Raw genomic sequence first — 23,044 nt, 5'->3', positions numbered from 1 at the left:
AAGCAAACTCAACGGGGAAGGCAGATTCACTTAACAGCCATGTTACAAACTTAACAACTGCAGTGATTCACTTAACAACTGAAAGGTTGTAAAATGGGGCAAAATTAACTTAACGATTTTGCTTAGCGAGAGAAATGTCGGGCTCAATTGTGGTTGTAAGTTGAGGTAATAGGATGTTAATAATTGTAGTATCATGTATACGTTATTGCACCGAAACCTGCACTGAACTCACACAATGTATCAAGATTTACAATATTACCACAAAAAGGGGGGAAAAAACGCCAAGGGGGCAGCCATAATCCTACAATCGACATGAGTCATATGACACGTGTAAAAAAGGAGAGAGCTTCCACCAAGACTTTTCTGACCTTTCTCCCCGCAGCAGACAACCCACTAAGTCTAAACACATTTAGAGAAAGCTGGATTTTGTCCATTGATGGCTGTGCAACAGATAACTTACAGGTAATCCTTGATTTATGGCCAGTTGCTTAGCAACCATTTGAAGTTCCGATGGGCATCCCCAGGGCTATTTATGCCTTGGGTTCAAAGTTCTGATGGCTGCCCCTCCATGCAGTCACATAATCGTATTTTGGTGCCTGGCAACCGGCCCACATTATGACAATTTGTAACATCCACAGTCACCTGATTGCAATTTACTATGTTTTTTTTTTTGCCAGAAGACAGTGTTTATTTGTGGTTTCTGGCAAAACCCACCCATTGTGGATAATGGATTTGCTTAAGGACCACCACAAAGAAAATTGGGTGCAGTCACAAGGTGACTCACTTAACAAGTGGCACGGCTTATAGCCATAATTCTGGGCTTAATTACAATCATATGTTGAGGACTGCCTGTAGAGTTCTTTTCTTATCAGTCATGAGCACATAGCATAATTATAGTGGGAACAGGGCAAAATAGTCTTTGATCATATAGAGCAGGGATGTCAAACTGCCAGCCCACGGGCCGGATATGTCACGCTGAAACTGCACCCACCCCAGCTCCAGCAATGGGGAAAAAGTCGAGGTACATCGTGACACGTCACATGACATTTCGAGTTTGACATCCCTGTTATAGAGGGTCAAACAGTAATGCAGGTGTATCACCAGAAGTGGCTGGACTGATATTTTTATGTGTCTGTTCTTGGTGGGGCTGTTTTTTTTTTAAAAAAAACAACACCAAAATAAGTGCAGAATCATAACTTATTTCAGTTTTTACTGAGGAATACTGGTGGCACCCTCTAACTAGGTAGTGCCAGACTACATAAAGGGGCTGGGAACTTCATGAAGACTGTCTGCCCACCCTAAAGAAGAATTAATAAATTAGTCCAGTGTTTCCCAAACTTGACAATTTTAAGGCATGTGGACTTCAACTCCCAGAATTCCACTGCCAGCAACGCTGGCTGTGGAATTCTGGGAGTTGAAGTCCTCATGCCTTAAAATTGTCAAGTTTGGGAAACACTGAATTAGTCCAAGGATATCCATGGCTCCTTTAGTTTCATCCCGATCACATCCATCACTTGGAAAGGTTTTTAGAAGCTGTCCCTGTTAGCTTAATATGTACCAATTTCTCCCAACCTGCCATCCTCAAGGTATGTGGCGACTGCTAGCCACCTTCAGCTAAAATTAGAGCTTCTGGGAAGCTTAATCCAAATAACGTGGTTTGGAGAAGGCTGTCATAATCATTACCTCTGGATGTTCTCTTCCAGTTCCTTGGCTTTCAAGTTGTCCTCCTCAAACAGCTTCTTTGTGGCTTCACCCTCTTCAGCTGTGGATGAAGGAGCTCCCTCCAGCAGCCATCTCTCTCGCAGAGCCTTTGACTTGAAGATAACAGGGGGGAAAAAGGAGAAAATATTCCTTATTGTGGAGTCCTGGGTGCTGGATGAGCTTGAGGCTGAGGAGAGCACCAAGTTCAACCCAAAGCTACATACAGTATACAGTAATCTTCAACCTACAAAATTCTATCCTGTGAGGAAATGGACAGACTGACATTAGAACTCAAAAATAAAACAGAAACAGAGTACTTTGAAATTTGGAATAAAGTGTATAATTGGTTGGATTTTAAGAGGTACATTGGGACAAAGGCTGATGATTAAGTAGATAACCTAGAGATTCTTATTTTAATATTTGTTATATCAGATAGAACCAAAAGTTATTTAACTAGGATGTACTTTATTGAAAGAATGTGCACTGTGTAACAATGTAATAACTTAATGTAAAGTAATACTAATAGTATCGTTTAAACAGGGAAGTTGTAAAAAAACCAAAACAATTCATTTAGTGAGTGTTCAAAGTTACAATGGCACTGAGCAAAGTTCAGTGTTTTCATACTTACAACTGTTGCAGTAGTCACATGATCAAAATTCGGATGGTTGGCAACTGACTCATATTTATGACGGTTGCGGTGTACTGGGATAATGTGATCACCTTTTGTGACCTTCTTACAAGCAAAGTCAATGGGGAAGCCAGGTCCACTTAACAGTTGTGTTACTAACTTAATAACTGTAGTGATTCACTTAACTGTGGTGGCGCAGTGGTTAGAATGCAGTATTGCAGGCTAATCCTGCCGACTGCCAGCAGTTCGACTTTCACCGGCTCAAGGCTGACACAGCCTTCCATCCTTCCGAGGTCAGTAAAATGAGGATCCAGATTGTTGGGGACAATATGCTAACTTTGTAAACTGCTTAGAGAGGACTGTAAAGCACCATGAAGCAGTATGTAGGTCTAGGTCAGTGGTTCTCAACCTTTTTAATGCTGCGACCCCCAACTGGTCGTAAGTCGAGGACTACTCAACCGGTCGTAAGTCGAGGACTACTCAACTGGTGCAGCACCGTTTGCAGAATGGGACTTTTGGCGGGCTCAGCAGGGCAGAGACAGCCTGGACAATTCCTATTGGCTTTTGAAAGCCAATAGAATTAGACTCTGCTCAAGAGTGTCTATTCTATTGGCTTTCAAAAGCCAATAGAATAAAAGGGAGTAGCACAGCTAAGGAAAAGGGGGGAAAAAATGGCGAACTGCGTTGTTTGGCAACCCCCGTGAAATGGTCGTTCGACCCCAAATGGGGCCCCGATCCACAGGTTGAGAACCACTGGTCTAAGTGCTATTGCTATTAACAACTGTGGCATGAAAGGTTGTAAAATGGGGCAAAAGTCACTTATCAAATGTTTCACTTAGCAACAGAAATTTTGGGCTCAATTGTGGTCGTAAGTCGAGGAATACCTGTATTCTCTTCTATTAGATTCCTTACATGCCCCCCTCCCCCAGTGTTGTTCTGTTGCATAATCTGATAGCTGTTATGGCTTACAGGCTTAATCAGGACAGGGAAAGACCTAGCAATGCCTTTGCACAATAGGCTAAACTCAGCTAATATTAATCTTTTGTGGGAGGCTGTGCAGCTCAGCGTAATGCAAACCCAGTCCTTTGCCTAGGGTAGGATGAAATGTCTTACATGAACCCTAGAACGTGGGTTCATTTATTTATTTATCAAATTTATTAATCAAATTTATCATCGTCGCCCATCTCCCCTCCACAGGACAGTCTGGGCAACGCACAACAATAAATAAAGCAACTAATAAAAACAGATAAAATTCCTAAAGCCACAATAATAAATATTTATTATGAATTAATCATGTGACCAGAAGAAATATGAAGGCAGTAGCAATTAACAGCCTTTTTTCTTAGAATAAACATTTATGCAGTAACGTTTACATTCTGCCTTTTAAGCATTCAGGAATAAACTTTTTGCTAGATTTCATTACAAGACCAGGTTGAGGAAAGAGCACCCTGGAAAATATTTATGCTGTTACTAAAAGTCAACAACAACCTGATGGTACTGAATCACTTGGATTTTCGGCTTTTTCTCCACTGGTTACAGAGGACACCCATATTCCATTTGGGGAATGGACCCATATATATTTATGATAGTGTAGCTCACAGCACACTTTTCCTTCACTAAAAATTCTCCACCAGAATAGAAAGTGAGAAATCGCGAGTTCTAGTCCTACTGTAGCCATGGAAACCTGCTGGGTGACTCTGAGGCAATCACCAGGAGACTGAGAGTTCTAGACCCAACTTAGCCATGAAAACCAGCTGGGTGACTTTGGGCCAATCACACAGTCTCAGCCCAACTCATCTCACAGGGTTGTGGTTGTGAGGCAAACAGGAGGCGGAAGGTGTGCTGGACGTAAGTTATTTGAACAAATAATAAAAAGGGGATACAAATAAAAAAATAAGAAATGAATGTCTTTTCTTTTTTCAAAAGAGCAAATTAGGAGCTTGGAAACTCCTTAAATACCTTTAAGTGCTGTAACTGGCGCCTGTCATCTTCTAATTGTCGCCGTTTGTTTTCAATCTCGGTTTGGCGTTTTCTCTTTTCCTACAATCCCAGAGAGAAGGGAGCAAAAAGAGAAGAAGCAAGAATTAAACATCGGTTCCCGGAGAGAAAAACAAACATTAGGTGTTAAGAGGCTGCACAGAGGCTTACGCTTGCTTTCCCTACAATTTCCTTTTGATTGACAGTTTAGGGAATGGTGGTCAAAAGAAGGGGAAAATGCCCTTTGGGAAGGCGGAGACTTAAGAATATTTGGCCCTTATTTTAAGTGATGATTTAATTAAGCAAGGACCTTATACCAATTTTCTTAGATGTCATGGTATAAAAGCGATCCACTAAAATTAAATTGTCCCTACCAATAGTGCCTATTTCTGGCAGCTTCTTTAACGAGCGTGTGACAAACAGCTAAATATCAAATCAAGAAATGATACCGTCTGTTATTTCTAGAAAACAAGTAAATCATCATGTGCTTCAATGCATTTCAGTACTATTCATGGAAGCGTCTTCTGTTCTCTGGCAGAAGATAATAGTAAAAGAAGAATCTGTTTTCCTCCAGAACACAGCAGAGCAAGTTTTTAATTTAAAAAGAACCAGAAAGAAAGAGGTTTCCAGAACTCAGAATCATAGGGCCGGAAGAAACCTTATTCCATCCTGGACAAATAGTTTTCCAATCTTCCACCAGCAATGGAGCACCCATACCTCCCAGAGATAAGTTGTCCAGAATCACTTCTAGATGAGATGGCCAGCCTACAAGTGTAACAAACCAACAAAACTGTTGGTTAATCATTCTTACTGTCAGGAAATTTCACCTTAATTCCAGACGGTATCTCTCCTTGATAAGTTTCCATCTGTTACTTCCTGTCCTACCCTCAGGGATTTTGGTAAATAAGTCAACTTCCTCTTCCCTATGACAGTCCATCAAGTACTGGAAGACGGCTATCATGTCTTCCCTAAGGCTTCTCTTTGTTAGGCTAAACATACCAGTTCCCTCAGCTTTTTGTCATATGATTTAGCTTACCATCCTTTTATTACCTTTGTTGCTCTTCTCTGCACTCTTTCTAGGGCCTCAGCATCTATTTTGTATCTTGGTGACCTGAACTGGATGCAGTATTGACCTTAAGCTTCTGGATACTCTATGCCAAGTTGATGGGATAACAAGCCTATTGGGATTACTCACCAAAGGCATTAAATACACTTAGTGTCATTAAGAAGACCTTTCTCGGATTGTTTATAGAAACTGACTTTATTGGATTGGTGGTCTGTTAACTGCATAGGCCTGGATTTGGTCTTTGGATTAAAATTTTGGTCAATGGATTAAAATTTTGGTCAAAATCCAGTGCAGAAGTGATATTTTGAGGCTCCAAACTCAGATCACCACCATTGTTCTTGGCCTGGGGTAAATAATGATGTTGCTCCTAAATTGCATACTGGTGGATTATCCCAAGATTGCATGTAATTTTCCCTAAAAAAATGAGGGCATGTAATTGCTCTATTCTACTGAGTCTCTAGCAATTAGGGAAATTTCCAGAGCTGCTAGATTATATGGCAGAACCATCTATGGAGGAAAGAATTCACCCTACGGGAGGTTTTTAATATGGGTCAAAAGGAGCTTACAATCTTCCTAGAAACATTTAGCTCCATAAGATGCACAGTGAATGGCACTTGTTGGCCTCTTGGTGTGTTGAACTAGAGACTTAATTCTCAATCCATTCAATCAAAGTGAGAACTGGCTGAAGAACACCAAGGCAGCAAAGGAAATGATGCTGGACTTTATCCTCATGGCACAAAACGTCCTGAGTAAGTATTTTTAGAGGGCATATCCTCATGATGTAGTCGTCATCTCATCCCCAGCCCACCTCAAAGGTAGATGGCATCCAACTTCAGCTGTTCTGATTTAAAAAGTAATGCCTTTCCTGTTCTTCTCCCAGCCCAAGTCTTACCACATGAACATTGATGATGACTCAATTACAGTGATGGTGATGGTACAACCAGGAGTTAGGATCTGGAGCTCCCACTGGCCACCTTCAGTTGGCTGACTCTGCAAAATGCCACCCTGCCCTTATGTGAACTCCTTAAATGAATGGGTCCAGTGGAAGAACACTGGGATGGTTTTAAAACATGTGTTTAGTGGGTCTTTTGAAAGAGTAGTAGGCTTTTGAGTTCAAAAAACAGACTCGCACTCTCTGCATAGAAAAGTGATTTAAATTGGGAAAGAGAACAAGGCTCTTCCTACTGTGTTTTGCTGGTTGTGTCCCAAATGAGGGCACTGCAGGTTTTCTGCTGCTTCTGCAACTTTTGTATAACTGCGCTTTGTACTGTTTTTATCATGGGTGTGTAGAGTGGCAGCAGTGGTGTCAATTTGCCTACTCCATCATCGTTTTGTGTGCTCTATAGGAGACTTCTGGGTGCTGCTGGCCACCCTCCCTCCCTCCGTATTATTCAATTGCAACATTTACTGATTTGCAGAATTTGGAAACGGGCATAAAACTGGCTAGAGTTCTGCCAGCTTCCAGATCAGAGGTACAGTTAGAGGCATAGAATTAAAGTGGAAGAGCACCTTACTAGACCTCCACCACCCCAGAAGCTCTCTCCTACTTCACCCTTCTCAGCCTCACTGACCTGGGTTATTTTTGGACAAAGGCTTAGAGGTCTTTCAAAAGACCAGCAGACCCATGTTCAGAAATAGCCTGCTAGAGCAACCAGGCATAAAGCACCTCCATGCCAACAACCTGTCACCTGGGCAACTTGAAAATTCAGGTAGTTCTCGACTTATGACCATTCAGTTACAATGGACCTTACTAAAAGGTACTTGTGACCCAGTTCTGAAGTTCCGATGGCCACCCTCCCCACACGGTCATATGACTACATTTCGGACATTCAGCAGCCGGCCCGCATTGGCCATTTGCAGCATCCCACAGTCATGTGACTGCAATTTACATCATTTTGATTGAAAAATGGCATTTACTTCTGGTTTCCAGCAAAAAAACAGCCCATAGCAAACAAGCGAACATAGCGTTCATTTAAGGACTGCTGCATTTGCTGAATGACCATTGCGAAAAAGGTGATAAAATTGGGTCAGTCACATGATGCCCTGCTTTATGACCATCACTACTTAGAGCTGTAAGCTAAATCTCTCTCTCGGGTTCCCATCACTCATGTAGGCCTGCCCCACCAGATGTCTGCTCAAGAGAGCAATTGGTAGGGTTCCCCCCCCCACCAGCTGGATGAGAACAGAAAACAAACCAGGGGAGTCATTGATAACTGTCCTTAAATTGTCCCCTGGTAAAGCTGTAAGGACACAACCAGCCTTATTGCTGGGATAGATCAGAGCTCAGTTTTTAGGGCAATGCAAATTAGGCCGGCATAATTTTCTGTCAAATCAAGAACCAGAGGAAAATACACAAAAGCAGCTGGGAAGAAGTGCTCTCAGGAGCAAAACGGACCATTTGGGGTGATGGATGAATCAGCCAATGTGGCCTACCTTTTTCAAAAAGTCCTCTGGAGATGCTTCAATGCTGCCTTCATCACAAATTATAGCCTCTGACCAGACCATTAAGGCTACGGAGTCCGCCCCTCGACTCAATGCAGAAATCCACATTTGCGCAAGCCTGACATATGCTTATTCAGCCTTTGCTTCAACATGACTAGAGAAGATGAACTGTAATCACGTTGCTCCTATCATTAGAAATATTCAACTGGAATCCACCCTTCTCTAATTTAAATCGATTATTCCATGTCCTGCAGTCTAAAATGACAAAACAGCTCATGACCACTTGGTGACCACTGAGAACAATCTTCCTCAAGCGTTTCTATCTGGATCAGTCAATCAACCTTTTCCTTTTTTTAATTTATTTTTATTAATTTTTTTTCCTCATCAACATATGTTAATTTTTCCAATCAACAAGTTGTCTGGAGTTTGCTAAGCTAATGCATGTTCAGTTCCTAATCCTTCATTCTTTTCTCTAACCAAGAATAAAATAAATTCCAAATTTGATAGTAGTCTGTATCTTCTTTGTCTTTCAACCTCATAGTTAATCTGTCCATCTCTGCACATTCCAGTATTTTCCTGATTATTTCTTTCTTTGATGGCAATCCTTCATTCTTCCAGTATTGTGCAAAAATTATTCTCGCTGCTGTGGTGATGTGTAAAATTAAATATAATTTCTGCTTATTAGTCTTTTCAGGCATAATGCCTAATAGAAAAAGTTCAGGTTTAAATCCACTTGTTCACCCAATATTTTTTCTAACCACATATGTATATTTTTCCAATAAGCCTTTGCCTTCCCACATGTCCACCAAATATGATAATACGTGCCTATGTTATGTTTACATTTCCAATATCTATCTGACATATTTTTAAACATTTTTGCTAATCTTGCTGGTGGAAGGTGCCATCTATAAAACATTTTATACAAATTTTCTTTGTATGAAGTTGACATTGTTAATTTATAGTTTCTCTCCCATAACATTTGCCATTTTTCTAATTCTATATTATAACCAAATTTTTTTTGCCCATCTTGTCATTGTTTCTTTTTGTTCACTTTCCATATCTAAAATTAACAAAAAGTTATACATTTTCTTGATTAATTTCTCATCTGAGGATAACAAAATCTTATCAAACACAGATTGGTCCTTGTAAAATCCATACATTTTAACATCTTTTTCATATCTACTTTGTATCTGTAAATGTGCCCACCAAGACAGATTATCAACCTTTTCCTAAAGTGTTGCTGAACCAAAGAGGATAACAATGAAAGTGCACGAAAATTGCATTCATAAAAAAAAAGAGGCAAATGCCAACTTTCCAGCAACAAGCCAACTCCTGATGTCTTTATGGACTCATCCATGACATTGTCTCCCTTGAGGATTTTTTTTTTAAACTTCTCAGTCCAGTCTACTGCCCTGGGATTTTCTGGTATCTCTCATCCAAGTATTTAATTAGGAGCCAGCAGAGTGATGTAGCTCTAAAAAGGAGAATGCTATCTTAGGGAACAAAGAATCAAGATTATGAGATGTATTGGTTCTATCCTGGTGAGATCCATTTTGAGAGCTGTGTTCAGATATGGGAACCAGATTTCAGAAAGGACAGTGATTAGGTAGATGATAGATGATAGATAGATAGATAGATAGATAGATAGATAGATAGATAGATAGACACTAGTTAAATGATAGATGATAGAGAGAAGATAGATCAGGGGTCTTCAAACCTGGCCCTTTTATGACTTGTGGACTTCAACTCCCAGAATTCCTCAGCCAGTGTGCCTGGTTGAGGAATTCTGGGATTTGAAGTCCATAAGTCATAAAAGGGCCAAGTTTGAAGACCCCTGAGATAGATGATTGATGATAGATAGACAGACAGACATATACATCACGGTCCTTTCTATAATCTGGTGCCCATATCTGAATGCAGCCCTCAAAATGGATCTGACCAGGGTAGAACCAATACATCCCATTTTACATATATATGTAAGTATATGTATATATGCATGTATGTATATTTATAAATTCAGATTTTATAAATTATAAATATAATATATTTAATAATATAATTAAAAGTTTTAACATAAGAACTAATACAAATTAAAATTAGAATAGAAATTGAATAAATAAAATAGAACAGAGAAAACAAAGGAGAGAAAACAAAAAAGAAAGAGAGAAATAACATTTATATATTTATCTTTACATATTTCTTTCTCTCTTTTTTTAACTTTCTTCTTCTTTTTTCTTATTGCATTTCTATTGGGTTCACACATACTAGTTCTATGCTTCCCCAAATGGAATTTTAATTTAATTAGGATGGATGGAAACTCGGGGCCCTTTTCCTCCAAGGGAAGACAGACAGAGGCTGCTATTCTTTACAGGACACACATTTGTTCTTATTTTCGAAAGGGAAATCAAACATGAAGTAAATCAGGAAATGCGCTGAGCCGGAACAGGGCCTGAATCTCTCTCCTCAAGGCAAACAATAAGGGATTGTTACGAAGGACTTGATTTCCTTGCTGAAGGACCATACACATTATAACCAGCGCAAGAAAATAACCTTTTGCAATTTATATAGTGAGAGCTTGATGCATATTGGCATCTTCTGTTTCCCAGCTAAATATATCTCACGGGAGGATCAGGACATTAAATCTTTTATTATTAGGGAATGGTTGCCTCTTTTCAATTTTCATCTGACTGCTATTATTTCTGAATTGCCGTTTGAATAGAAGAGAATGTGTTTAGCTCAGGGTTGAACCACAGAGTCCTTGGTGTTCTCTGAGTTTGGTTGTTTGCAAGCAGACGTTTCATTACCAACTAGGTAACAACATCAGTGCAAGTGACTGGGGGAACTGCACAATGCTTTAGTGGAGGGTCAGTCCAGCCATTCATTAAATGCGAGCAACAAAAGTGTAGATATACATGTGTGAGTGAGCTCTTGACCAGCTGCGTCAATGGCTTCCACCAAAATCTACACTATTGCATTTTCTGTAGATGCTGATTAATTCTGTCAGGGCGCCAGCTAAACTGTAATATTTCTTCCAGAAATATTTGTTAAATGTATTAAAATATACCATCATAGTTCAAACATTATTTTTCAAATACAGTTATGTTCACGTTAAACACCTCTGATAAAAACATAGCAGGTGTGTCCACATAGTGCAGGGGTCTTCAAACTTGGCCCTTTTATGACTTGGGGACTTGAAGCCTCACAGTTCCACTCAGGCCATGCGGGGGAGGGGCTGGATGGTGGTGCGGGTTGCTGGGAGCCCTGGACAGCAGAGGTCAAATGCCCATCCTGGCCGTCAAGCACCCGCAGCACCAAGCTTAGCCCCACTTCCCCAAGGGGGCACCCAGCTGCACTTACCTCCTCCTCAAGGCTGATGCTGCTGTGCTTGCCCTCCTTACCCAGATTGCTCATGATAGGTACAAGGGCAAATCAGAGGGAGGCCCATTCCCTCTCCATGGGAGGAGACCCAGCTTTGTATCCAAAGCTTCCTTAGCAATAGGATGGGAGACCCCTAGGATAGGCCAGGAGGAGGGGGCAAGGGGATGGTGAAAGGGCAGCAGTGCAGGACTAAGGCAGCACTTCCCTCAGACCCTCCCTCTTCTTCTTTCCTTCTTTCCTTCCTTCCTTCCTAAGTACAGAGTGGTGGGAAAATATTGGAGATGAGGGAGGGAGAAAAACAGGTAAGAAATGCAGCTGGGGAAGTGTCACCCTTCATGAGGAATGAAGATATGCACCATCGCCTGGAAGTGGCCAGCACATAGCCCTCACCTACTTCACGTATCTGGCTTGGTAGGCTCTGGGGGAGGGGATGCCATGAGCAGCATGAGAATCAATGTTACCTGCGCAATGCTGTCCAGTCCCCAGCCTGCCCGGTTTCGGCAGGCAGCGAGACACTCTCCTCACAGTGGCAAGAAGTTGAGCCAGGTAGCACAAATCTGAAAAGAATCGTGATGCCGCCCAGCCCCCAGCCTGCCCGGTTTCGGCAGGCAGTGGAGCGCTTTCTTCACAGTGCCGAGAGGTTGAGCCAGGCAGTGCAAAGCTCGCCAGCTTTGCACCTTACTGCCGGCTGAAACTGGGCAGGCTGGGGGTTAGGTAGCATTGCACTTCTCCTCAGATTCGCGCCACCTGGCTCCGCTCTTGGTGCTGTGAGGAGAGCGCCCCGCTGCCTGCTGAAACAGGGCAGGCGGGAGCTGGGTGGCCTCTTATTTTTGGGGGGATTTGCACAGCCCAGCTCAGCCTCTCGAGGAGAGCACCCCTCTGCCTGCTGAAACCCCCCCCCCATAGCCCATGAAGCCGGATATGTGAAGTAGGCGAGGGCCATTTGCTGGCCACTTCCAGGCGATGGTGCATTTCTTCATTCCTCACAAAGGGTGACACCTCCCCAGCATGCACTCAGGGGGTGGGGCCGACGCGGCAGGGGCTGGTTCCTTGCTGTTTCCAGACAGCCTTGTGGAGCTAAGACTGAATGCATTTCAGCATAGATGGCCACCACAAAATTGTACATTGGCTCCCGGCCGGCCTGGGCCAAGGCCAAGGCAGCGGGGACCGTTCCCTCACTGTTTCCAGGATGGCTTCACGGGCCACATGAAACCACTTCGCAGGTCGCATCCGGCCCCCGGGCCTTGTGTTTGACATGTCTGCTATAGAACCTTAAGGTCCCATGCCCTTCCAACAACTGCCTTATTTTCAACTAGTGAAGCTTATATTCTCTCTCTCTCTTCCTCTCCCCTTCCCTCTCTCCCCTCCCTCCCTCTTTCCCTCCCTCTCTCTCTCATCTCTCTCCCTCTCCTTCTCTCTCTCCCTCTCCCTCTTCTTCCCACCCTTCCCCCCTCTCCCCCTCCTTCCTTCCCTCCCTCCCCTCCCTCTCTCTCACACACAAACTCATTGGCAAAGATCACTTCTGTCCACCAGGAACTTCTCCAGGTTTCAAAGAAGGCTCTTGCACTTCATTTGCTTCCTCCTGAGACTGGAAGGGAGCCGATGCTCTTTTGTCCAAGCTGTTTCACCCTGTCCTTAGCCTTGTTTTGCTCCTTCCCAGCTGGCTTTGAAACAATCTCCTCCTTTGTGCAGGGCCTGCATCAAGTGAGGACCAGTGGTTGGGGGCTGGCAACCAGCAGAGGGGCTTCCAAGGGCAGGCTCTCTGCCAGGATGCACACAGCAGGGGCTGGAGTGGGGACTGCAACCAGGACCGATCTAAAGTCAGATCGACCCGTGGGCTACAGCGATAAGAGAGTGAGGATGGTCAAAGCCAACTTCCCCTTCCTGCATGTTTTGCTTGAAATAAAAATTTGCCTAGCAATTTTTGTATGTGTATTATTACAGGCAACCATTCATTTAGCAACAGTGTGAAATTACAATGGCATTTAAAAAAGGGACTTATGACCGGTCCTCGCACTTACAACTGTCACAGCATGCCCAGGGTCATGCAATCAAAATTACAGTGTGTATTTACAAGGGTTGCGCCATCCGGGGATCGTGCCATCATCATGTGCGACCTCCCCAACTGACTTGTGACAAGCAGTGACAATGGGGGAAGCTGGATTTGCTTAATAATGAGACTCACTTAACAGCAGTGATTCACTTAACCACCATGGCAAAAAAGGTCATAAAACTGGGTGTGACTCATTGAACAACCATCTTGTTTAGCTACGGATATTCTGGATCCAACTGTGGCTGTATGGCTGTAAGTCGAGGACTACCTGCAATTGCCCAAGAACGCAGCATCCGTCTGTGACTTCCAAATGGTACAGGTAGTCCTCAACTTACAATAGTTCATTTACTGACTGTCCGAATTACTGAAAAAAGTAGTTAAGTCCATGGCAGCATCCCCATGGTCATGTGATCAAAATTCAGACGCTTGGCAACTGACTCGTCTTTGTGACGGTCGCTGTGTCCCAGAGTCATGTGATCACCTTTTGGGACCTTGTGACAAACAAAGTCAAAGGGGGAAGCCAGATTCGCTTAACAACCATGTGACTAATTTGACAACTGCAGGGATTCTCTTAACAAGTGTGGCAAGAAAGGTCGTAAGTTGGGGCAAAATTCACTTAACTAAAGTTTGGGGTCAATTGCAGTCGTTAAGTGGGGACTGCCTGTATTACATAATGGTAATTTGAAATGTGACATGGGGAAATAGAAAACTGCAGAAAGATGGTATCAAAGATGTTTATTTTTAGTTCAATGCAAATGAATCATTTTTTAGAAAAACCACCTTGTTCTCACACAGACTCAAAGACTGGGATCTTCAGTGCCAAAAAGAATGGGTACATCACAGAGCCACAATGACTGACATGAAAAGCAAATGCAAGGCTGAAACGCTTAATCAGGTGAGTTAAAGATCCGTCCGCTGCATTTCGATGGTTAAGCGTCTGTCTAAGTGTTTTACAGCTGAGAATGTGTTCTGTGAATGCAGCCCAAGTAAAGCCTTGTCAAATGTAATGCAGATGCCAATGTTGATACATTTAATTACTGGCCCACCACCAAGTTTCTAACATTTAAATATATGTGTTTATATAACGCAAGGTTATCCTGAAAATAATGTATTGGTTTATAACTGATGTAATGCTCATGAGCTCAGGATATTACTTTTCCCATTCCGGTGAATTGAAGTCACGGAAACTCACAGGACCAGGGTCCACAGATCATGCATTGCAACTGAACCACCAAGCAGCTTCCTTGCTGGTAGATGAAGCCATCAGAATCACAACATTGGTTCATCGAGTCTCAGGGCATTAAGCAAATCGGGCTTCCCCCATTGTATTTGCTTGTCAGAAGCCGTCTGGGAAGGCTGTAAATCAGGGGTTCTCAACCTTGGCAACTTTAAGACGTGTGGACTTCAATTCCCAGAATTCCTCAGCCAAAGCTGGCTGAGGAATTCTGGGAATTGAAGTCCACACGTCTTAAAGTTGCCAAGGTTGAGAACCCCTGCAAGTGTAAATAGTGATCAGATGCTGCTGCAAACTTTGTAAATACATGCCAGTTGCCAAGTGCCCAAATTTTGATCACATGACTGTGGGGATGTTACAACAGTCATAAGTGCAAGGACCGATCATAAGTCACTTTTTTCAGTGCCGTTGTAACTTTGATGGTTGCTAAACAAATGGTTGTGAATTGAGGACTAGCTGTATCTACAGTATATCTTTTTTTTATAAATGTTTGATTAGGTTTTAGAAGGGTAGGGAAGGGATAAGCTCGGTATGGATATTGGGTAGGGTTAGGGAATAGAGTTGGGATGAGGGTAGGGATGGGTACAATAGTGGGGTTACCCCCAACAAAAATTCAACGCTTTTGCAAGCAGACTATCGTCCGGGTACAAATATTAAATGACAGTACTTAATATAATACTAAACAGTTATAATCACTGATAATAGCAATTGCTATTATCTATATCTTAGTTATCGTATGTTATGAGACTGTAGAATTTACAGGTGCTAGACTAGAAGCCAGGAGACCATGAGTTCTAGTCCTATCTAGGGAATAATGATGATAATGATGATGATGATAATAATAATAGTAATAATAATAATAATAGTAAAGTTGGAAGGGACCTTGGAGGTCATCTAGTCCAAACCATTGCTCAGGCAGGAAACCCTATACCATTTCGGACAAATGGCTGTCCAGTCTCTTCTTAAAAACTTCCAGTGTTGGAGCATTCACCGCTTCTGGAGGCAAGCTGTTCCACTGATTAATTGTTCTAACTGTCAGGAAATTTCTCCTTAGTTCTAAGTCGCTTCTCTCCTTGATTAGTTTCCATCCGTTGCTTCTTGTCCTGCCTTCAGGCTCTTTGGAGAATAGCTTGACTCCCTCTTCTTTGTGACAGCCCCTGAGATATTGGAAGACTGCTATCATGTCCCCCCTCGTCCTTCTCTTCGTTAAACTAGACATACCCAATTCTAGCAACCATTCCTTATATGTTTTAGCCACCAGTCCCCTAACCAGCTGAATGATTTACAGCCAGTCACCTTCTCTCAGTCCTAGGAAGAAGAAGGCAAAAGCCAAACCACTTTCGAAAATGTTGCCAAGAAAACTAAATGGACTTGTCCAGCAGTCGCCAGGAATCAATAATGATTCAAAGGCACAGTCACACACAAATGTTATTAGCTGTAATGCTTTTATAAAGCACAATACAGATTTAAGATAAAAAGGTTGCTATATGTCTGTTTATGTAGTGGTTGCTGGGCTGGAAGATGGGAGTTTCTGCGTGTAGAACAGGGGCTGAGTAACTGCCAGAAGGAGGATATGATCAGGAGCGACACAATACCCGTAGAATATAGCTTTTCATAGGCTCATAACATTGGAAAGGACTAACTCTCTTCAGAAGAGGGTAGGACTCTTCATATTGTCCAGCTGAAAATCTCCAGTGGTAGGGGCCCCATGGCTCCAGGAAGTTGGTTGTTCCACTGCCTAATAGCTCTCACAGCCAGGAGATTCCACTTTAGTTTGAATTTGGATCTTCTTCTGTAGAGCTTCCACCCACTGGTTCTTGCCCTACTTTCAGGAGCTATGAAGAATAAATCCTTTCCTGGTCAGCCCTTCCTAAAAGACTGCTGCCATGTCTCCCCTTCTCTTGACAACTGTCAATTCCAGTTCCTACCCAATATTCAATTCCAATTCCAATCTAACAGTTGCTGTCAATTCCAAACCAAACAGTCAATTTCTTCCCTATAGTCAATTCTCGTTCCTATCCAAGTCAATTCAATTCCTACCCAATCAATCCCAATACCTTCCCAATAGTCAATTCCAGTTCCCACCCAAACATCAATTCCAATTCCTACCCAATCGTCAGTTCCAATTCCTACCAATTCCTGTAGCCATTCTTAATAGGGTTGGAAACACCTGTGTATCGAAGGCATTCTGACCCATAACTGCAACTACTCTATCTGCAAAGGGAGGGGGAGAAGAGGGAGACCGAACCTCACTTTTAAGTCATTGATAATTTATCCTTGGAGGAAGACTGTCATATTTCTCTTCTCCTCCCCTCCCTGCCCAAATCATCTGTTCTTTGAGCCAAAATAACACCCTCTTTGTTTTGGAAATCTGTGTAAGCCAGGCACTTTAAGGAAAAGAGACACAGCATCCAGTGAGCAGAGGAAGACTCTTCATTCACAGAAGCACAATGACAAAAGGGAGGGGTGATATAAAACAGACCGTTGATTTATCCAGACCTCAGAACATTGATGCCACTGAGGAACATGGCCTCAACACTGCCCCTTTCCTAAGCTATTCCTATTATCACTGTCAGACTCCAACTTGGAGGGCAAAATCACTGCTAGAGAAGCACCCTTCAGAGCAGCGTTTCTCAACTTTGAGATGTGGGGACTTCAGCCCCCAGAATTCCCCAGCCAGCAATGGGCTGGGGAATTCTGGGAGTTGAAGTCTCCCCATCTCAAAATTGCTAAGGTTGAGAATCCCTGCTCCAGAGATTTACCCTATATTTTTGAACTGAGTCATGTCTTTGCCCATGGAGATAAATCAAAACAAACAGTAGCTGTTCTTCTTCCTCTTTGCTGTTGTCATTAGGCACTCACTCCGAGAAAGTGGCCATCCAAAATTTGGAGGAATAACAATGACAGAGGCTTTGGATGGTGGTAAACCCCCTACTGGGATGTGGGTTTGGGCAGATGCCTGGTACCCTGCCTCCATCTCTTCCTGTTATTAATTGTATTGTTATTTTTGATCCGCATTTAATCAAACTTCGTAGCTTAAATGATGGGATGTTTGCAAAACAAATCAACATCTCTGGGGAAGCACATTCAGAATCTTTGCATTCGTGAAAAAGAATGGTTCCTATGATTTCCACACACAGGATACAGATAGTCCTTGACTTACAACATTTGTTTTGCGACCATTCAAAGTTATAATGGCACTTTAAAAAGTGACTTACAACTAGTCCTCACACTTATGTCCCCATTGTCATGTGATTGCTATTTGGGCACTTGGCAACTGGCATGTAATTACAATGGTTGTTGTACCCCAGGGCCACACGATTGCCATTCATGAGCTCCCCAGTCTGTTTTGACAAGCAAAGTCAATGGGGAATCATGTAATTAAAGACCATGGCAAAAAGATAATGAAATTGGGTACAATCACCTGATGCCTTGCTTAATTATTACACCACTTAAGGTAAAATTTCTGGTCCCTATTATGGTCATAGATTGACCATCCATCTACCTGTACACTTGAGTTATTCTAGCTCAGCTCTATAGATGAGAAGTGTTGCCACAAGTATCTCTCTGCTTACTTGTATGTCTGCAATTCCATCCATCCATCCATCCATCCATCCATCCATCCATCCATCCATCCATGTATCTATGATCCATTTCTTCTGTTCTTCCTTCCTTCCATCCAGACATATCCACACACCCTATCCACACAGCAGCTTTCTAGGCATTTCAGAGAAGATCATCACCTTGAAAGCATTACTGTATAAACACAAGTAGTCAGGATGGAGTTGACCTCCTCCTCCCCCTGCTTCTCCACTTGAACAAGACTCTCTTCACAATAACACCCTTTTCTGCTCCCTCACATAGACCCTTTTCTTCTCTGCCTTTAGAAGTCGGCAAAGTTATAACATCAGCCGGATGCTGCGGCTCACTCGCAAGGGCCCCCTGGTAACAGCCTCTGTTGATCTCCAAAGCACTAAACGACTAAGGTCGGGGCTGGTTGGGGAGCCCATGCCAGCCTTTGCTTCGTCTCCTTGGCACAACCATTTTTGGAATTGTCCTATTCAAAGTGAGCTGAATCAGAAGCTCCTTGGGTTGAAAAATGTACATTTGGTACCATTTAGGAAAGTCAAGTTAAATGCTCACCCAACTCCAAAAATAGGGAGGGCTTTGATTCCAAAAATTCTTCTTTTCAAAATTTATCTGGATTTGGGACCTCAAAGTCATGTGACTGATTTTTCTGATGAAATCAATGCATGTTTCCTGTATTTGTTGCCAAACTTACAGATGTACTTCCATTTCTTAACTAAAGCTGTGTTTTTCCCATTAATGGTGTACATATGTACTCCAATAAAACATAGCAAAGCCATACAGTCCTGAGGCAGATACATTATACTGTTCTTTGTCCATGTCGTTCTACTATCATGCACCAGCAGAATGCTGTATAGGAAGAATCCGTAATCACACAAATGACCATGCTGAAATCTGTTGTTTTGTAGTGTTGCATAAATGTTTACGTAACAGCAATATGGATACAAGAATGGTGAGATGAAATGAACTGGAGGAACTCAAAAGTGGGAGCATCTACATACTATCCATTGGCCAGAATTATTCATTATTTGTGGATCCTTAATACTTTCTGAGCTTTTCTTGCAGACATCTCTTCCAGATGTTATATACAGGTGGTTTGAATATAAACAGAGAGCGACCCCACTGCCTTCTAGGGCTGACAATATTACCTAGTGGTTGGATAATGAAACGTCTATAAGAAAACAACCAAGCTCAGAGAGCATCTTCAACCCCGAGCTGTATATATTCTCTTCTACTAGTTATTTACTTTAAAATATGTCATATAACTGTTTAAGAACTATCATAGCATAATAGACACATGATATACAGTAATAGCTTGCAAAGTTATCTGGCCTTATACACTCTTGAGAAAGTGGATAGGATTCTTGGCAGCACGGGTTTGGCCACCTGTGGACGAATCTGTATCCCTCTTGGTTTCTTTGGTTGGATTCAGGAGGTGTCTCAAAGGTACTTTTTCAAGAGGCAACCGGACTGTCTTTGTTTATCCTTGAGGACATTTCACTTCTCATCCAAGAAGCTTCTTCAGTTCTTGGATGAGAAATGAAATGTCTTCAAGGAAAAACAAAGAAAGCCCAGTTGCCTCTTGAAAAAGCACCTTTGGAACAACCATGACTGAGATACTCCATAGACAAATTCAGGAGGTAGTTAACACTTCTCTGAGGGGGGGGGGAAACTGTCTGAACGTGGAAGCCTTCTTCAGGTATCCTCTCCTCTGGGGTGAAACAAGCTGAAACTGAATCCCAGCAGGAGAGAAGCTGTTTGCTCTGAATCCATCTGCTTTTTTGAGGTCTCCAAGGAAGCTCTTGCATCTCTGAAAGAAGCAGGATTGCACCTTGGCATTGTCCTAATTTGGCAAGTCCCTTGACTTTGAGCATCCATAGGAGTTTAATCAAGTCTGCTGTGATGTCTTGGTCTTACCAGGTAAGTGAAATCTGTTTCTTTGACTTGTCCAGAGAGATTTCCAGACCAGGGTGTCTGCCTGGTCTTCTTCAGCAATTTGTACTATCCATAGCAGCATCTTGGCTGGTGCTATCTAGTCCAGGGGTAGGCAACCTTGGCTCTTTTATGACTCGTGGACTTCAACTCCCAGAATTCAGTTCTGGGAATTGAAGTCCACGAGTCATAAAAGAGCCAAGGTTGCCTACCCCTGATCTAGTCTTTCATTTCTGGGTTCCCATCTTTAAGGAGATATCCAGATAATCTGCACAGCTTTTCTTCTCTTAATATGTATGCTTGGTTCTATTCATTGGGCACCCAGGCCAGGTTTGCCATGTGGATTCCTCTGTTTTTATTTAATTCTTATTTATTTATATCCTAGCTTTATTATTTTTACCAGAAAACTCAAGGCATTTTTGTGAGAGTGAAATTGTGTTCTCTATTTCTGTCTCCTTGTTCTAGCAGCTTTTCTCTTAAGTTCAACTTCTTTTTACAAGCTTTTCCATTTTACCCTGTTCGTGATGCCAAGTTGTAAACGAAGTACATTTTATTTGCAAAAGTCATTGCAGGGTTCTTTCTTTTTTAAGAGATCTTTTTTTTTGTTCTGAGAAAAACTGGAGGGGAATTTTCCTTCCTGCTAAGTCTCATATTAGCTGCCTTTGTTTCAGGAAGACACTTTTCCCCAACTCTTTTTTTCATGATAGTTTCCTTTCTTGCTTTCTCTCTTATTCTTTTTTTTTTTTTGCTCAAAATAACTAATCCCATTCAGTTATGAAAGATCCTGCAATCACCTAGAAATCCTCTCTTATCTAGGGCCCTCTCTGCTGACCCGTCCACCAGTGGAAGCTGTGCTCCCTTACAGTATTTTTAATTTCCCAAAACTAAACATTTCCACTTTCTCCCATTTCTCTACATCAGTGGTTCTCAACCTTTTTAATGCCGCGACTCCCAACCGGTTGTAAGTCGAGGACTACTCAACCGGTCGTAAGTCGAGGACTACTCAACTGGTGCAGCACCGTTTGCAGAATGGGAGTTTTGGCGGGCTCAGCAGGGCAGAGACAGCCTGGACAATTCCTACTGGCTTTGGAAAGCCAATAGAATTGGACTCTATTCAAGAGAGTCTATTCTATTGGCTTTCAAAAGCCAATAGAATAAAAGGGAGTAGCACAGCTAAGGAAAAGGGGAAAAAAATGGCGGACTGCATTGTTTGGCGACCCCCGTGAAATGGTCGTTCGACCCCAAATGGGGTCCCGACCCACAGGTTGAGAACCACTGCTCTACATAGAACGGAAGATAATCCTTGATTTACAACTACAGTTGGGAACCACAATTTCAGTTGCTAAGCAAGGTGGTTGTTAAGTGAATCCCGACCTCTTTGATGACCTTTTTGCTTATGGTTAAATGAATCCCATGGTCATTAAGTGAATCTGGCTTCCCAGTCTTGATTTTGTTGGCGAGAAGCCAGCTGGAAAAGTTGCAAATGGTGATCACATGACCACAGGATGCTTGCAATTGTTGGAAATACATGTCAGTTGTCAAGCATCCAAACTTTGATCATATGACCCACGGAGATGCTGTGACAGTTTTATAAAGTGTGAGGATTGGTCGTAAGTCTCTTCTTTCACTACTGTTGTAACTTCAAATAGTAACTAAATAAATGGTTGTAAATTGAGGACGACTTGCAGTTTCTAATCCCTTGACAGTCTACATGGCCTTTATATGAACCCATTCCTTTTGATCAGAATATTTCTCTAAGGGCAGCATTCAGAATCAGTGTCATGGTTCCGACGGATGAAACTCTTCAAAAGAACTTTGAGGCATTGTTTACCTTAAAGAATCTTTATTTTGAGTAGCATAATATCGGCACTGCATAATCAAAGCCAAAAACTGATTTCCCCTCCCCTGAGCACATAGTATCAAAGCACAATTCCCTCCTACAATTAACAGTCATAAATCACATTCCCCAATTAGCTTGAAGCAGGGGTCTCCTCTCCAGTTCTCCAGGCCAATTCCTTATCAGCTCTGGTTACAATAACCTTGTTTTCTCACACTAGGTCTAGCTGGACTCTCGTTCACATCCCCCCTCCCAGCATCATCTAACTCTAAAAGCAAAAGGTAAAAGATGGCTACATTTCCCTTTGTTGTCAATGCAAAAACATCTGATGTTAGCAGCATTGACAATCAGAGTCAATACCTGAGGAGCAGAAAAAAAGTGGAATAATTTGGCAACTACCTCTGTGAACCTCAAGTAGTTGGGATACAGTGAAGTCTGAATCAAACAAACTTTGTGAAGGGTAGTTGTAAGCAGAGTTTGCATCCTCTTCTTCCTAGTCAGAATGAATCCTTGCTTTGTTGGTTACAAGCCTGCTTGTTTTTCTAAACAGCAGCATCTATTGATCCCAGGAAAAGCAGGCAATAGATCTACAGCTTTGGAATTAAGCCTGAAGGACTCTGATATTCATTCCCTTCATAATTTGTTTAGTAAAGCTGATCTCTCTCTCTCCCTCCTTCCCTCCCTCCCTCCCATTCTCTCTTTCTCCCACTCTTTCTTTATCTCTCTCCCTCTCTCTCCCTCTCCCTCCCCCTCTCTCTCTGTCTCTCACACATGAACACACACCACATCAGGACTCCAAACTGCTTCCCAATAACAACCAGGAACAGGCATAGAGGCCATTTTGATCAAATACCATTTTCATGGAACTGTTGAAAGAGTCCTATAATATTGGGGGGGGGGGACTATCCTACTGGTTTTTCCCAGAAAGAAGTCTTGAAGCTCAAAACTCTTCAGACCTAAGCCGCTGTTCTGGAAAAGGGCACTGGGAACTATATACTGTAGGACCTGAGGTGGATCTTTTACGAGGCCTAAGGTCCAGTACAAAGAATCAAGACCATTTGTAAGTTGCAACATAAAAGATTGATTCAAGCCTATACATCAGACACGTCAAGTACTGGCCAGCATTAAATTGGCACTCAATAAGGGTGAACAGAATTCAAGGGGGTGGTGGTAGATTTGGATCTTTTGTGGCAAACAAAAACTCTAAA

At 42.4% G+C, this 23,044-nt stretch overlaps 1 protein-coding gene across 5 annotated transcripts in view; it reads right to left on the bottom strand.

The window, feature by feature from the left end:
• The window catches only part of PALM (paralemmin), a 74,608-nt gene that overhangs the window by 21,842 nt on the left and 29,722 nt on the right, over nt 1-23,044 (bottom strand). For all 5 annotated transcript variants that reach the window (XM_039334718.1, XM_039334716.1, XM_039334717.1 and 2 more), the window contains exons 3-4: nt 4,289-4,369; nt 1,684-1,814 (exon numbers count right to left, since the gene is read on the bottom strand). In XM_039334718.1, the coding sequence (XP_039190652.1) occupies nt 1,684-1,814; nt 4,289-4,369 (212 nt within the window). The remainder of the gene's footprint in view (nt 1-1,683; nt 1,815-4,288; nt 4,370-23,044) is intronic.

Source organism: Crotalus tigris, unplaced genomic scaffold (assembly GCF_016545835.1).
Source record: "Crotalus tigris isolate CLP2741 ecotype Arizona unplaced genomic scaffold, ASM1654583v1 scf7180000017633.3093840, whole genome shotgun sequence".
NCBI lineage: Eukaryota > Metazoa > Chordata > Lepidosauria > Squamata > Viperidae > Crotalus > Crotalus tigris.
This window is presented reverse-complemented; position numbering and strand designations above follow the sequence as displayed.